Raw genomic sequence first — 15,055 nt, 5'->3', positions numbered from 1 at the left:
TACAACCTCCTTTCAGGAAGCTGTAGCGAGCAATAAGGTCTCCCCTGAGCCTCCTCCTCTCCAGGCTAACCAACCCCAGCTCCCTTACCCTCCTGGTGCAGCACCAAGCCTGAGTGTAGTTGTGGATCGGTTGTCTGAGTGCTGTGAATTTCACTCTTGCGTAGTGTTTGTGCATCGAGCCCATACAGGATGTTTGTTGTGGTGTGTCTCTAATGAGATTTCTGCTAGGATGATATGGTTTTGATTCTCTGCTAGCATTCAAAATATTTGGAAGTTGTGTTTGTCTCAGCAGTCCTTGATTGGTTTACCATTCCTATAATCTGATCAGGAGTTTATAGCTCGAGTACAGGGAATTCATGGAAACGATGGAATTAATAGGATTTGTATCCTGCATTGTTATTAAATCTTGCTGCAGATTATTCAAGTGTTTCTGCATATGCAGCTTAATCTAACTGGTAAATCAGATTTCAGAAAGAGCTCTCCAGTGTGTGTCCTTATAGGAAGCCTCTCCAGCCCGTGTGCCATTTGCTGCTGTTAAATGGAGCATGGCTATATCCAGACATCTGGAGGGTTCTGCTTCAGATGCCCTTCTTCCCAAATTGATCTCCATACCAGCTTGTTCACTCTTCCTTCTGCTGAGTATAAGGCTTGCTGTGTTTAAGACAGGTGCAGATAGGCACTTAATGCTGTGGAAAGCAAAGTACACCTTGGGATTTCATACTCATAGCTTCTGCTAGGAGCTGGGGTCAATAACCAGCACTTGGACACATGATGAAACGCTGTGTGGATGCGATGTGTCTAGTTTTGTTTGCAGAAAGCAAGTAAAGCAGAAAGGGAAAGCGGGAGGGGTAGGAAGTCTCTAATCTCATTTGAAATAACAGGTCAGAGATTACTTTTGTCTACATCTTCATACTTCATGTCTTTGCTGCCAAAGCCCCTCCTGGCTGTTGTACCGCAGGCAGGGTGACTTGATGGATTGTGTCTCCTATCTTGTCTGCAGGGTAGCCCAGGGAGTGATGTCTTGTTTGGGAATTCTAGAATCTGTTGCCGTACCTCAGGCAAGGTCAAAGAAATGTGCTTACCGCTGGAGGGGGAAAACAAGGCTTCTGCTGCAACTAAATGCCTGCAGGAGCTCATTGCACAGTTCTGAGCAGATCCCCGAGACACGCTGCTGTGTGGGGAATGGAACATTTCTGCAGATGGGAAGGGCTGTAAACGTTTTAGTGAGCAGAAGAGATGAGGGGGCTGTTGTAGGCAAATGAAAGCAACGTGTCCTCTTCTGAAGTCTGAAAGTAGGCCAGCTGGGTTTTTAACAAGTGAGAGAAAACTGAGACTGAAACTGCTGCGCTGTCACAAGGTGTGCTAAAACCCTTGGGAGGAGCTGGGAGTTTGGTGCTCTGTGCTGACTTTGGGAAAGCACTGTGTGTTTGGAGGTCTGGATTGGATTAGTCAAACAGTAAGTTTAGAACAGCAAACGCTGCAAGACCATGGTACTATTTCTAGAGGTGAATGAAGAACAAAATGTAAGGTGTTTGGTAGAGATAGAGGACCAAGCTGGATGTCCTATTGCTGTCCTCAGCAGATGCCTTCAGAATGTAATGGGCTGATGAACCAGGGCTTTTTGCTAGATAAAGTTTTGTTTGTGCTAAGGGATTTTTAGCAATTGGGATTGAACCAAACTTGTTAATTGAAGGAATTGAAGGCTGGGGGAGGAGGGGTAGTTTCAGTTCAAGCAAGTATTGTTCTAGCACCTGATACAGAAAGCTTTCTGCATCAAGAAGTAGAGAGCCAGCTGGAGTTAGTGGAATGCTTAAGCATTCCCCTAACTGTCCAGTCCACCGAGGAGCTGAGTGCCTGGTGTTCAGCAGGGAGCATGTTTCTTTAATAGCTCTGTGAGCAGTGACCAAGTGTCCCTGGATGTCTTGCAGAAAAGGTTCTGCCTTGCCTGTATGTGCTGGTTTGTTCAGCTGGTTCTGTTCCAGCTGTGCTTGAATTAACTGACAGGGTAAGAAGTGATCCAGGAGTGCCTGTGGTATTCGTGGCTCCCCTTGGTGAAGGAAGCAGGCGGTTTTCATGCCGCAGAGGGTGGCTTTCTCAGAGAACAAATCTGGACATGGAGATTGCAGTGTTACAGGTGGGAAAGAGCACGATGGCCACATGGTAGCATCATTCAGGAAACCCTGAGCTCTGCTTTGAACCTGTCACTTGGATTTTGAGATGGCAACACAGCTGTGAAGACGTGATTGGCTTTATTGTCTTTGATAGCACTTAATCATTCCACGTGATGTGCTGCTATTTAGTCCTGCCTTGCCTTTTAATAGTTCCTGAAATGTTGAAGGTATGGATTATGTTAATGCAGCTTTTAAATTTTCAGTGGACTGAAATAGCTTCAAAAATTAACCTTTTGAAAACACTTTGGGTAGATCTCATGACAGGCTTTTAGCAGTTTTCTTTTCCTAGCAGAGTGCTGCCTCCTGTTCCAGTAAATGAAGAGCTCTGACTGACCAAAGTTATGGTCAGCTTCCTGACCTAGGATGAATGCCTCCAGCTGCTGTTGGAGGTATTTTTCATTAGATCATCTGAGTGCTCAGCTGTTTTCATGCCAGTACAAAGGATGGAGGCTGTTTGTGCTGCATGGGTCTTGCACCAATTTGTTGCGCAGCATGCATTAATAAATCTCTGACAAACCAAAGTGAAATGAGTTGATTTCTTCATGGTGCAATAAGACTTGATATCTCTGTGTTAGTGAAAGGGTTACCTGCATTTTGTGTGGATGGTCTCATAGTCATTAAAACCTCAGCTTCTCACTGCAGTGAGAAGGGAGGATTCTTCCTGTTATCTGCCAGACCTGGCTTCTCTCCTGTTTCCTGCCCTCTGAATCCCCTTGGGTGCTCTGGGTTTTGGAAGACTGGAGACAATCTGCCTATAGGTGTTTCTTATCTCTGCTTTGCCGTGGCATGGATGATGATAATGGGGGTTACACCCAAAATGCATGCTCTTGAGTCTTCCACTGAGTCCACCTCAGACTGCAGCTTCCTTTAGTAGAGGAATGGTTTCTATTTGCTCTCCCTTTCCCAGTTGTTCTTCCGGGTTGTTTTGTCATCTTTGGCATCCTGTTGTAGGATATAAATGCAAGGCACACTTGCTGTGGTGTTGGGATAAACAGAGAGACCTGCAATGGAACAGCTGCTTCTTGGGTCTGATCACAGCTCCCTGGTTTAAAGAAGACAATAAATCAGCAAAACAGCTGTTTGAACAGGCTTTGAGATCCGCGCTGCGCTGTCTGCACTTCAGCAAATCTTCTTTTTTCCTCGTGTGGAGAAAGCTCTTGGCTTACACCTCCCTCCACCCTTCTCCTCTTCTGGCTGGAGACAGTCCCATTAAACAGTGATTAAACAAAAAATTAAAGTGCCATTTTTGTGCATTTGGCGTTTGAAGGCTGATCAATTGCTCTGGCGGCGCGTTAGGCAGCAGCCTGGTAGACAACAGAAGGGGCTTATTTGCAGCAATCTGTCTAAATCCATTTGCAGTGTATTGCTTAATATGCCTTTCTACTTTAATTCATTTTCAGTTGGGTTTCTTTTTTTTTTTTTGAGAAAGCAAAGGATGGAAACAGGCAGGAGATTAGTTTAAGATATTGCTGGAGAAGTAATCACTCCTTAGTGGTAAACAACTTCCAGCGCTTAAGGAAAAGAAGATGTGCTTGAGCTGAAATACAACTTAGGGGCTTGCTGTGGGAGTTAATGGATAAAATTTGGTGGCTTGTGCACTTACATAGCTTGGCTAGAGGATCATAATGAACCCTTCATGCTTGGAAATCTGCTTTTTGTGTGGCAGTTTACAGCTGATCCCTTCAAAAACTAAGAGCTTTTGGGGTTGGTTTTTTTGCAAAATGAGAAGCCAAGGCAATGCAAAGCAGAGAGCTGCAAAGGCTATAAAGCTCTGCTGACCTGTTTTGTGGGCAGAAATCCACGTCTGTCATGCTAACCGTGCAGCACTGGTGACTGCCATGTTCAAACAGTGGTCACTGTTTTCCACAGCTGAAATGCAGATGAGCTGGGGGGGGATGTGCTGGTGGAGTTTGGACACGACACCTCCTATGCACTTAGAATTAATGAGGAATTAAAGTAAGAGTGGAAATTGAGGTAAAATTCGGCATTAGGCACAAGACAAAGCTTCCTGCAAATGAGATGCTTGTTTAATAGTTGAAGCTCGAGTCAGTCCTGGGAAAGTTGCTGTGTTTTGCAGATTGCTGAGATCTCACAGTCTAGAGCGTCTGTTGAAGGGATATCATCAAGTTATGTAATTTGCATAATTGAGTCAAATCCCATGCAGCATCCCTGAAGGAAACCACTAAAAAAAGCAACACTCTGGTCCCTATGTGCTGTGTCTGGATTTCTAGAGCTCAGACATCTCTGACAAAGAGAAAAAGAAGTGGGGTGGGGGGTGGGGGGAAGGGAAAGGGGGAGCTTCCAAGATAACACCAGTGTCAGCAACCTGCCTGTTTTCCCAGGGAGAACGGCTTTGGGCGTGGATTAGCACATCTTCCCTCTGCCCAGGATGGCATGGTGCCCACAACTTTATGCACTGCTTTACTAATAGTGATGACATGAGCATAAAAATTGCAGTTGAGGAGGGGGGAAGGCGATGTTTTAGCTTTCACACTGGCTTGTTTTTCGGTAGCCTGCTGAAATTAAGTTGATCTTGAAACTGTGATTCTTAACAAGAAATGCGACGCTGATCAGCTTGCTGCAGCCACACCTTCCCCTTCAGGGCTGTGTGAATGGTGGGTGCTGGCAAGGTCACTGAAGCAAAGGCACTGATAGTCGTTTTCTATCCCTGGAAGTTGCTTCCGAATTAATGCTCAGACCTTGTTGACAGAACTTGTCAGTGACTCACAGCAGACTTTTCAGATCCACTCTTCCAATAGTGACCTGCAAAACCAATAGAAATATTCTGTGTTTGCTTGCAGGGGATGCAGTTAGAAATATTCTGACCTCTTAACATTTACTCAAGCTGAATTAAATTTAATGGAGCATTTCTGAATTGAATTGACTAACGGTATCTTCTTTGCCCAAGACCAGAAAAGCTCCGGAGTGCAGCATGTCTGTCGTGACCATCTTCAGCTATGTCTACCCTTTGAGATTTTAAAAGCCACTTAGGTGGTATGTCCTTCCCACAGAGATTAATGTTGTGTTTTTCTTGTGTGACTCTTGTTTGGTTTTAATCATGCAGTGCAGTAACATCAGGAGCACTGCAGGCAGAGGAGCTGGTAATGAGTCACCCTACCCAGTCCTCATTTTACTTTCAGTCATAGTATCAGTCAGGGTTGGAAGGGACCACAAGGATCATCTAGTTTCAACCCCCCTGCCATGGGCAGGGACACCTCACACTAGATCAGGCTGGCCAGAGCCTCCTCCAGCCTGGTCTTAAACACCTCCAGGGACAGGGCCCCAACCACCTCCCTGGACAACCCATTCCAGGGCTTCACCACTCTCATGGGGAAGAACTTCCTCCATACATCCGGCCTGAATTTCCCCACCTCCAGCTTCATTCCATCTCCCCACCTCCAGCTTCATTCCATCTCCCCACCTCCAGCTTCATTCCATCTCCCCACCTCCAGCTTCATTTGCTGGTGTTGACATGAATAAATCAGTCCTTGTATGTCTCCAAGACTGAGACCTATATGGAGCCAGTTCCTCAGGACTTAAGGATCAATAACTCTTGTTCCATGTGCCTCCGAAGTCCAACACTACACTTCAGGAAGGTCTGAATAACTGATGCATGTACTTCATAGTTTCCCTTCTTGTTTAGTTCAAAATCTACAAATTACTGAAGTTTTTCTCTTGACATAGGTGACCTTGGCAGGGTTTAGCTTAGCCAGCCTCAGAGATGCTTGTGGGCATACACTTATTTGGGTCTGAGAGAAATAATACATGTATCTGCTAGATTTTCTGCTGTCCACCTGCTCGGTCAGGTTCTGTACCTACTGCAGTGGCAGTGTCTGGGATTTCTTCTTTTCCTCAGCAGTGCAGGAGGCTGGTGTGCTGCTGCCTGCTTGCACTTGCTGTTGCAGTGCTTAAATTGCTTGTGTCAGGTTGTTGCTTGCTCTGAGTGTATTGTAATACACCTTGATGACCTCTCTGAAAGAATGCCTTGAAGCTGTGCAGAAAACTTACTTCCATGTTCACATTGTCCCATATTAAGTGCACCAACACAAGGGAAGCTCTAGCCTAGAGCCTAGGGCTGCTCACCCTGAGCCACGATGGCTGGAACTGCTTTTTAATGGCTTTTAGGTCACTCTTTGGCCTGATGAGTGTTTGGCTGCATTGGTGGTAAAGCTTTGTGATGTCATGAAATGTCCCTCCTGAAACAGCTGATAGCCCAGTGGTGTGCTTTCCCCCTGGAGCGTGCTGGAGATGTTTGTGAGTCCTTTGGGGTACACTTGGAACTTGTCTCCCATCTCCTGAGAGCTGTTGTGGAAGGCAGTTCCTGATCCCTCTCATTAGTGCATTAGGAAGGGAGAGCAATCCACACAGCTACCTGCAGCAGTGCACAGGTATCTTCTAAGGGACACTTTCAGGCTAGAGTTCAGAGGGAAGGGGGATGCTTCTGCAATTTTATTTTGTTGTTAGAGTCCCAAGAAGAAGAGGCAGGATTTTAAAACACTCTTCCCTGTGCCCTCAACTTGGATGTTGTTTTGCTGGTGGGTCTTTCTTGTTTTTCCTTTCTCCAGGGTGCCTGATTTCTCTGGTCACTTCACAGGGCCTTGGCATGGAGTACTGGGTTACCTCATGCACAGAGGGTGTTGTGAGGCTCAGAGTTACGCTGTGTGCTTCTCCTTCTAGACCTAGTCCCTAAACAATCACTCTCCTATTTAACAGTGGGTGGGGGGAACTGCTGGTAGGAGGTTTGCATGTGTCAAATCACTGCAAATGGCAACAGAGATGTTGGCATTGTGAACCATTCTCCTGGTGTGCTCATTCAGTCCAGAGTGCTATAAACAAGAGACAAAAGAGACTTAAAATATTGAGGTTTCAGACTTGCCAATTGTTCCTGTGCCCAGTATGACACTTGTGCACAAGCCCAGCCCTCAGAAATTTGGCAAATCTCTCCTGGCAAGGAGGGCCTTTGGTCTAGGAGAGCTTTCCAGGACTTTTCCTGGCAGAGGAGTGTCCTGGAGAGGAAACTGGCCAATGAGCAGTCCTGCCTAAGCAGAGATCTGCAAAACAGAGGCAGAAATCTCCCAGAACTGTAGTGTGCTCTGTGGATTGTTTAGTGGGGGTGACCAGAGGGGTGACACACTTGGAAAATTGGAAGCCCCTGTGGTGGCCAGGGAAGTAGACATACTGGACTGTTGCAGAAGCTCAGGATGGCTGGTTCAGGATGTGGAAAATTTGAGCCATTTTACACCAAAAACATCCGAGCTGCCACTTCTTCTGTTTCTGTCACACAGTTGTCATCCAGAGCTGCTCACATCAGCTGGCACAAATAGCAAAAGTCAGGTAGAGTCTGCATAAATGATTCATGTGAAAGTGAGGCCAGACAAAGCCATGGATAGATGCTGAAGGTGGGGTTGCTTGCCCCTTACCTATGCCATGCCTGGCTCACCACATCCTGAGGAAACATCTCAGACCACCTCTGCTTGCACCCAACATGTAAAACCAGTGGCAGCCTCCTGTGGTTTAGCAAACCATGAGGTTTCTGGCTGCTGCTGCTGGCATGTGTTCTGCAGTTGCCTTGCTGACACCAGCCTCACATTGACCCAGGGACTAGCTTCATGCTTAGTTTTTCCCTATAGGTGCTGTTATCAGTTTGCCCTCCCAGTGCTCTCTTACACATCTTGTGCTTGGCTCACACATTCATCTTGACACCGAAAAGTACCTTTTTCATTATCAGCAAGTAGGAATTCACATGAGAACAGTGATGTTTAATGGGGTGGCTAGAAACCCACAAGGCAGGTTAAGCAATTTAGTTTGATACTGATATCTGGTGAGTTCAGGAGTGGTCAGAAGCCTTTCCAGATAAGGGGAGAGTGGTTCATCACCACAGCTCTGCTGCTCTGGAGCTGCACTTAACCATCTTCTGCGCCATGGGAATTGGTGAGGCTTTTGCAGTGCCTCTTGTAAAACCTCTTTCCCTCAACAAATGTATAGGCCTTCAACATGTGCAGTCAGAGGTGAACTGAAGGCATTGGATTGCTGCTGATCTCCATTTTATGTCCTGATGGGTGCAGAGTGAAATTCAGGGAGGACTGCCAGTTTCTGTATTTGAACAGAAGTAAGGATTTAGAAGAGTAGAGTTCGTGTGCTGAAGCAACAGTAATTCACAACTTAAAAAGGAGTTCCTGCTTTCAATTCATAGAGCTTCTTCAGAGTGAAAAATAACAAATAATGAAGATGAAGACAATTAAGGAGTCATGGATCAAATGAAATAAATCAAATATACTATCTAAATAGGGCCCTACTGGTCACGTTGCTTCTTGCTGTAGCTGTCCTTGCCTGCTAACCTACCTGTCTGTCTGGTTTCCACCACTGTTAATTGCATCCCATAGTGTGGTCCTGCTCTTCTTATGCTGCCTTGAGAATTTCTTGCCCTCATTCTTCCTGCATCATAAGTATTTGTCAGAGAATATCCTTGTTAGCTCCAGCTGGCACAAGTGGGAGTTCCTTCATACTTGTCCATGTTATGAACTAGCTTTCTAAGCGACTTCTTGTCCATTCTGTGTGCCCATCAGCTCTCCTTCAGTGAAAATAAAACTGAGCTGCAGGGAGTGGGATGGGGGATGCTCCACATACTGGTGTCAGTTAATTGAAATGTGTAACTGAGTATCTGGTTTCATGGATGAAACTTGGCTTCTGCCAAGTACGTTTCCATCTGCAAAATGTCAAGAAGCTGAGCGTAAATCCTTCCATGAGCTGTGGAAGGATCGAGATTGATTTAAAATCACTTATGTGGGGGGGTTGGGTGGGGAACCCTTGTAACAGTTTACCAGCCAGCTTTTAATCAGATCAAGCTCCCTTTCTTTTAGACCACTGGTTTATCATTACCCTTTGGCATGGTAATCCAACTGGCACAGCCCAAGGTTTCCGTACAGTTCCTTTGCTAAGGGCTACCACCCATAACAGAGCATGTGCCTGCCCTGGACATCTTAGTTGAAACCTGTCTTCACTGATGGACTCCCTTCCTGCTGACTGCTGTAGAGGAGGGGTGATTCAGTGGGGATTATCTGCAAATCCTTCACCAGAGCTTCATCTGTCAGACTGCAGTGAAGTGAACTGCATCAGGCTGAAGTCTGCTGCCTTGGAATAAGTAAAATGTCCAAATGCCCTGTTTTCCCACAACAAATCTAGGCATGAAAATGAGGAGTTTGTAATTCAACTAGTCAGGTAAACGACATCTGTGTCCCAGATGGCAAAGATGCCTGATAACCCTGCAAGGTTACCATGCCAACTGTTGCTTTTGGGTGGTTGTTTGGTTTAATTGACCCATTAGTGAGAACTTAAACCTCTTTCTCTCCGAGGAGGGAAGGTTCTTTTCTTTCTAGGAAGTTCTAGCCTGTGGATTTAGCTCTGCAGGTCATGAGAAATTAACAGAGCTCTCTGTTTAAGTGCTCTTGCAGTAATGATGGTAAAAATGGTTTGCATTTATATTCTACCAGCGTATTACAATCTAATTGAAAACTCATTCCTACAGATGATGTTCTTTTCTTCACCCTAAAACCTACTTACATGGATTTTTGGGGGATGCCAGTATTTGAGATGCATCATGGTTTTATTTCCCCACACCGTAGTCTCTTTGATCCTGAATTTACTCCATCTGCCTTTTGCTAGCTTGTTTCCAAAGCACCCTCGACTTTTGAACTTCAGGACCAACATCATGAGGAGAGGAGCTCTAATTGGGTCCAATGCAGGCTCATGCCTCGTGTAAAATTTGCTTTTAGGTTGAACAGCAAGAGACTTAATAAATGACCTTTTAAATCTTATTTAGATTTTATTCAGGTGTGGTATCGTGCTCCTTAATAACGATCCCGCCGTAGATCTCCCGTTACAGCTTTTTTGTTCATTAAATAGGATGTATTGGATGTTTTCAAAATGAAAATGGGAAATTTGAATAGATTCTCTGATTAAAAAGACTGGTCTGCATACATGATGGTGCCCTGAAAGAAAAAAAAAAAAGCCACCATCACTTAACAGCTATTGATTAGAATTAGCATTAACCAGGTTGGAAGAGACCTTCAAGATCATCGCCTCCAACCTATCATCCAACACCACCCAACCAACTAACCCATGGCACCAAGCACCCTGTCAAGTCTCCTCCTGAACACCTCCAGTGATGGTGATTCCACCACCTCCCCGGGCAGCCCATTCCAATGGGCAATCACTTTCTCTGTATAGAACTTCCTCCTAACCTCCAGCCTAAACCTCCCCTGGCGCAGCCTGAGACTTTGTCCTCTTTTTCTGGTGTTGGCTGCCTGGGAGAAGAGACCAACCTCTGCCTGTCTACAACCCCCCTTCAGGTAGTTGTAGACAGCAAGAAGGTCACCCCTGAGTCTCCTCTTCTCCAGGCTAAGCAGCCCCAGCTCCCTCAGCCTTTCCTCATAGGGATTGTGTTCCAAGCCCCTCACCAATTTTGTGGCCCTTCTCTGGACATGCTCTAGCAAGTTAACCTCCTTCCTAAACTGAGGGGCCCAGAATTGGACACAGTACTCGAGGTGTGGCCTAACCAGTGCAGTGTACAGGGGCAGAATGACCTCCCTGCTCCTGCTGGCCACACTGTTCTTGATGCAGGCCAGGATGCCATTGGCCTTCCTGGCTGCCTGGGCACACTGCAGGCTCATGTTCAGCCTACCATCGACCAGCACCCCCAGGTCCCTCTCTGCCTGGCTGCTCTCCAGCCACTCTGACCCCAGCCTGTAGCACTGCATGGGGTTGTTGTGGCCGATGTGCAGAACCTGGCACTTGGATGTGTTCAATCTCCTGCCCTTGGACTCTGCCCATCTGTCCAGCCTGTCGAGGTCCCTCTGCAGAGCCTCTCTACCCTCCAGCAGATCAACTCTTGCCCCCAGCTTGGTGTCGTCAGCAAATTTACTGATGATAGACTCAATGCCCTCATCCAGATCATCAATAAAGATGTTAAAGAGCACAGGGCCCAGCACTGATCCCTGGGGGACTCCACTAGTGACTGGCTGCCAGCTGGCTGTGGCACCATTCACCACCACTCTCTGGGCTCGGCCATCCAGCCAGTTCCTAACCCATCGCAGTGTGCTCCCGTCCAAGCCATGGGCTGACAGCTTGGCCAGGAGTTTGCTATGGGGGACAGTGTCTAAGGCCTTGCTGAGGTCCAGGTAGACTACATCCACAGGCCTCCCCACATTCACCAGGCAGTCACCTGATCGTAGAAGGAGATCAGGTTGGTCAGGCAGGACCTGCCCTTCCTAAATCCATGCTGGCTGGGCCTGATCCCTTGGCCATCCTCTAAGTGCTGTGTGATTGCACTCAGGATGACCTGTTCCATGATCTTGCCTGGCACTGAGGTCAGGCTGACAGGCCGGTAATTCCCTGGCTCATCCAACCGGCCCTTCTTGTGGATGGGCACCACGTTGGCCAGCTTCCGGTCCTCTGGGACATCTCCAGTGAGCCAGGACTGCTGGAAAATGATGGAAAGCACTGTTCCAAGGCAAGCAAAATTTGCCACCCCTTTCATGCTAAAAACTATTTGCTTGTGATAGCCTTTTCTTAAGGAAGATGTTTAATTGCCTCTTACAAGAAGGGGAAACTGTTAAGGAAACGTTTTGCATGCTGTATATTTAATATATCCAATCCTTTATTTAAAAGGCATCGTATGTGAGGCAAAAGAAAGAGCCCTACTTGGGCGACGGACAAAGGAAGAAGGACTGGCACAACAAAGAAGCTATACGGAGGGACTCTGAGCGTGTAGGTATGTGAGATTGCTGCAGACATGTTTGAATTGGCTTTTAGTTTGGTTTTATTTGGTGAGCTGAACAGAATTTCCACCTTCAAGGTTAAGATGATGTTCTTGGCATTGTGCGACAGCTATTGTGTGTTAATCCTGTTAACAAATCTTCTCCCCTCAACTCCACAATAACCACTTTGAGATGAAAGTTATCATCTTGGGATTTTTAAGGTAGATGCAGTATTGATTTGATTTGATTTTTTTCACTTACCAAAAAAAAAATAAATAAAAATGTGTGCCTGTACCTTTCTCCAAACTGGGAGATGCAGAAGGAAAGAAGAGGGCTAAGAAAAACGTTCTGGATGCTACCATTCATGCATTATTTCATAGTCCTGGGTTGTGTCGTGCGTCGCATAACAAGGGCCCAGTTTGAGCGTCACAGCTTTGCACTGGTGTGTCTGTGAGGGCTCTGCCTGCTCTGTGCAGGAGCTCAGGTTGTTAAATATACATATCCATCTGTGCTGAAAAAAGCAACACTGATGAGGTGTTCAAACCATATGTATTCTTCCTGCAGTGAAACAGAAAACATTCTATAGATCTTCCACAGCACTGCCATAGCCCCTTTGTCTGTTTCTGGTGTTTCAAGGAAGACTTATCATAGTATCATTCAGGGTTGGAAGGGACCACAAGGATCATCTAGTTCCAACCCCCCTGCCATGGGCAGGGACACCCCACACTAGATCAGCCTGGCCAGAGCCTCATCCAGCCTGGTCTTAAACACCTCCAGGGACGGGGCCTCGACCACCTCCCTGGACAAACCCATTCCAGGGTTTCGCCACTCTCATGGTGAAGAACTTCCTCCTCACATCTAGCCTGAATCTCCCCACCTCCAGCTTCATTCCATTCCCCCTAGTCCTATCACTACCTGAGATCCTGAGAAGTCCTTCCCCAGCCTTCCTGTAGGCCCCCTTCAGATACTGGAAGGCCACAATTAGGTCACCTCGGAGCCTTCTCTTCTGCAGACTGAACAGCCCCAACTCCTTCAGTCTGTCCTCATAGGAGAGGTGCTCCAGCCCTCTGATCATCCTTGTGGCCCTTCTCTGGACACGTTCCAGCACCTCCACATCCCTCTTGTAATAGGGGCTCCAGAACTGGAGGCAGTACTCCAGGTGGGGTCTCACCAGAGCTGAGTAGATGGGGAGGATCACCTCCCTCGACCTGCTAGCCACACTTCTCCTGATGCAGCCCAGGATCTGATTGACTTCTCTCCTGTGGTTGGCACAGCTGAGTGGTTTGTAGCAAAACTGCTTATCACATAGAACTGTTAAGTTGACACAGTTGACCCAGTGCTAAATATGACATAGAGCACAAAACTAATGAAGGAATTTTCCAAGGGCTGCAAGATGACTGCTATTCTCTTGATATATAGATTCGTTTCTGGTCAGTTAAGCACCAATTAGTAGTAATGATGCATGTTTACTTTCTGTCCTTCTCTAGGAAATGGAGAACAGGGAAAACCTTACCCAATGACTGATGCAGAGCGAGTGGACCAGGCATACAGGGAAAATGGCTTTAATATCTTTGTGAGTGATAAAATTTCCCTGAATCGTTCCCTTCCAGACATCAGACATCCAAAGTAAGTATATTGTTTGCATTTCTTCCACTGAAGGTTTACAAGTCCCAAATTAGCACAGCTGCAGGAAGTGTGCTCTTTTTTATGATGGGCTCTTGTGCCTTTGTTCATCAAATGAAATCCTTTCACAGGTGGCTTCTGCTGTCTCCTCATAAAAGACAGTGTATAGTAATTGCAACAGGAAATAGAGGAGACCAAATGTGTGGAGGGGGAAATCCCCTTCTGATTCCAAAGGACTTAAAATTACCCAAAACTTGCAGCCCTGTGCAGAAAAGATCATGAACTTATCTCAGAGGTGGCTTCTTCCTTCGCCTCTTAAATATGACAGTTGAGTTCCTGAGTGCACTGCTGTAGCCAACAGCTTTTAGCAAGTAATAAGGTGGAGTTATTTCTGTGGTGGAAACTGTTGTAAATGTCTGATACAGTAGACAAGTGCCCTAGTTATAGACAGGTGATGAATTTGTCATTTAACAATCTGTCCAGTTCTTACGTTGGCCACTGGCTAGAAGTGACCATGAAATGCTCAGGAGCAGAATGAGACCTGAGTAGCTCCACTCAGTTATGTATGAAGAGTGTTATCAGAAGTCAGTCTCATTTATGGATTAGTTTCTAAGGCATCTTTCCTCATAAAAACCTCATCAGGGTTTACGAGTAGAAACTAGTTCCAACTGAAGGCTGGCTTTTGAGTTCATCTATTTTTCATTCCCTAGTCGCTCCCTTAGGATGGTGTCAACTGGATTTTGTGCAAGCCAGAAAGAGTTTTTCATTAGCAGAAGTGCTTCAGTTAGGACTTAACCCTTGTTTGCACAACACTGAGAGGCTTCGAAATGCTTTGTGCCGTTCTCAATCTGAAAGCATTGTTAGGCGTTTGAATGGAAGCTTGTTTTGTGTAAAGCTGTTTTTGTCACAGCTTAGTGAATCTGAATTCAAGATTTGCTTTATTCATGAGATATAATTTCTAGAAGTCAGGTTTCATAATTTGCTCGCTGCATATTTGAGAGATTACCTCTTCAGCTGTCACAGCAAACTAATCAAATGCTCTAGCTTGACACCCTTTCTCAATATATACTCATAAACCAAGAGTGGTGAGTATAGCTCCATAAATATTTTAGGCATGCAGCTGAAATGTTTAAACAGAGAGATAAATCAGGTAACTGAAGATGCTTGTTGATCAGCCCATACTCAAGTCCCAAGAAATACAGTTTGAGTTTTCTACCCTAAATTATGCCTGTCCTCCATTTACAGGGGCTGCCATGGGCCCTGAGAATTTAAGCATCACACACTGCCAGTATTTTTCCTCCTCTGAGGATGTAATATATTACATCACATTCCCCTTTGTTTCCCAAAGTTGCTGTTCTCCTACTTAGAGTTCTTTAAAATGCACAGATTCTCTCTCCAATCCCCAGCTAGAATTAGTAAGCAAAGTGTCTGGGTCACCAACAACTTCAGCTGTAAATAATCGTGCTGCTGCAGCTGGTTTGCTTGTTGCTTGACACATCCTTTCCC

At 46.0% G+C, this 15,055-nt stretch overlaps 1 protein-coding gene across 1 annotated transcript in view; it reads left to right on the top strand.

Moving 5' to 3' along the window:
• GALNT10 (polypeptide N-acetylgalactosaminyltransferase 10) overlaps window positions 1-15,055 on the top strand; it is a 99,849-nt gene that overhangs the window by 36,032 nt on the left and 48,762 nt on the right. The window contains exons 2-3 of the mRNA XM_068161809.1: window positions 11,838-11,940; window positions 13,414-13,552. Of these exons, the coding sequence (XP_068017910.1) occupies window positions 11,838-11,940; window positions 13,414-13,552 (242 nt within the window). The remainder of the gene's footprint in view (window positions 1-11,837; window positions 11,941-13,413; window positions 13,553-15,055) is intronic.

The sequence above is a fragment of the Melanerpes formicivorus genome, unplaced genomic scaffold (genome assembly GCF_026170545.1).
Source record: "Melanerpes formicivorus ecotype bairdi unplaced genomic scaffold, bMelFor1.0.p_v2 SCAF_2, whole genome shotgun sequence".
Classification (NCBI taxonomy): domain Eukaryota; kingdom Metazoa; phylum Chordata; class Aves; order Piciformes; family Picidae; genus Melanerpes; species Melanerpes formicivorus.
Note: the sequence above shows the minus strand (reverse complement) of the source record. Positions and strands in the feature narration are given on the sequence as shown.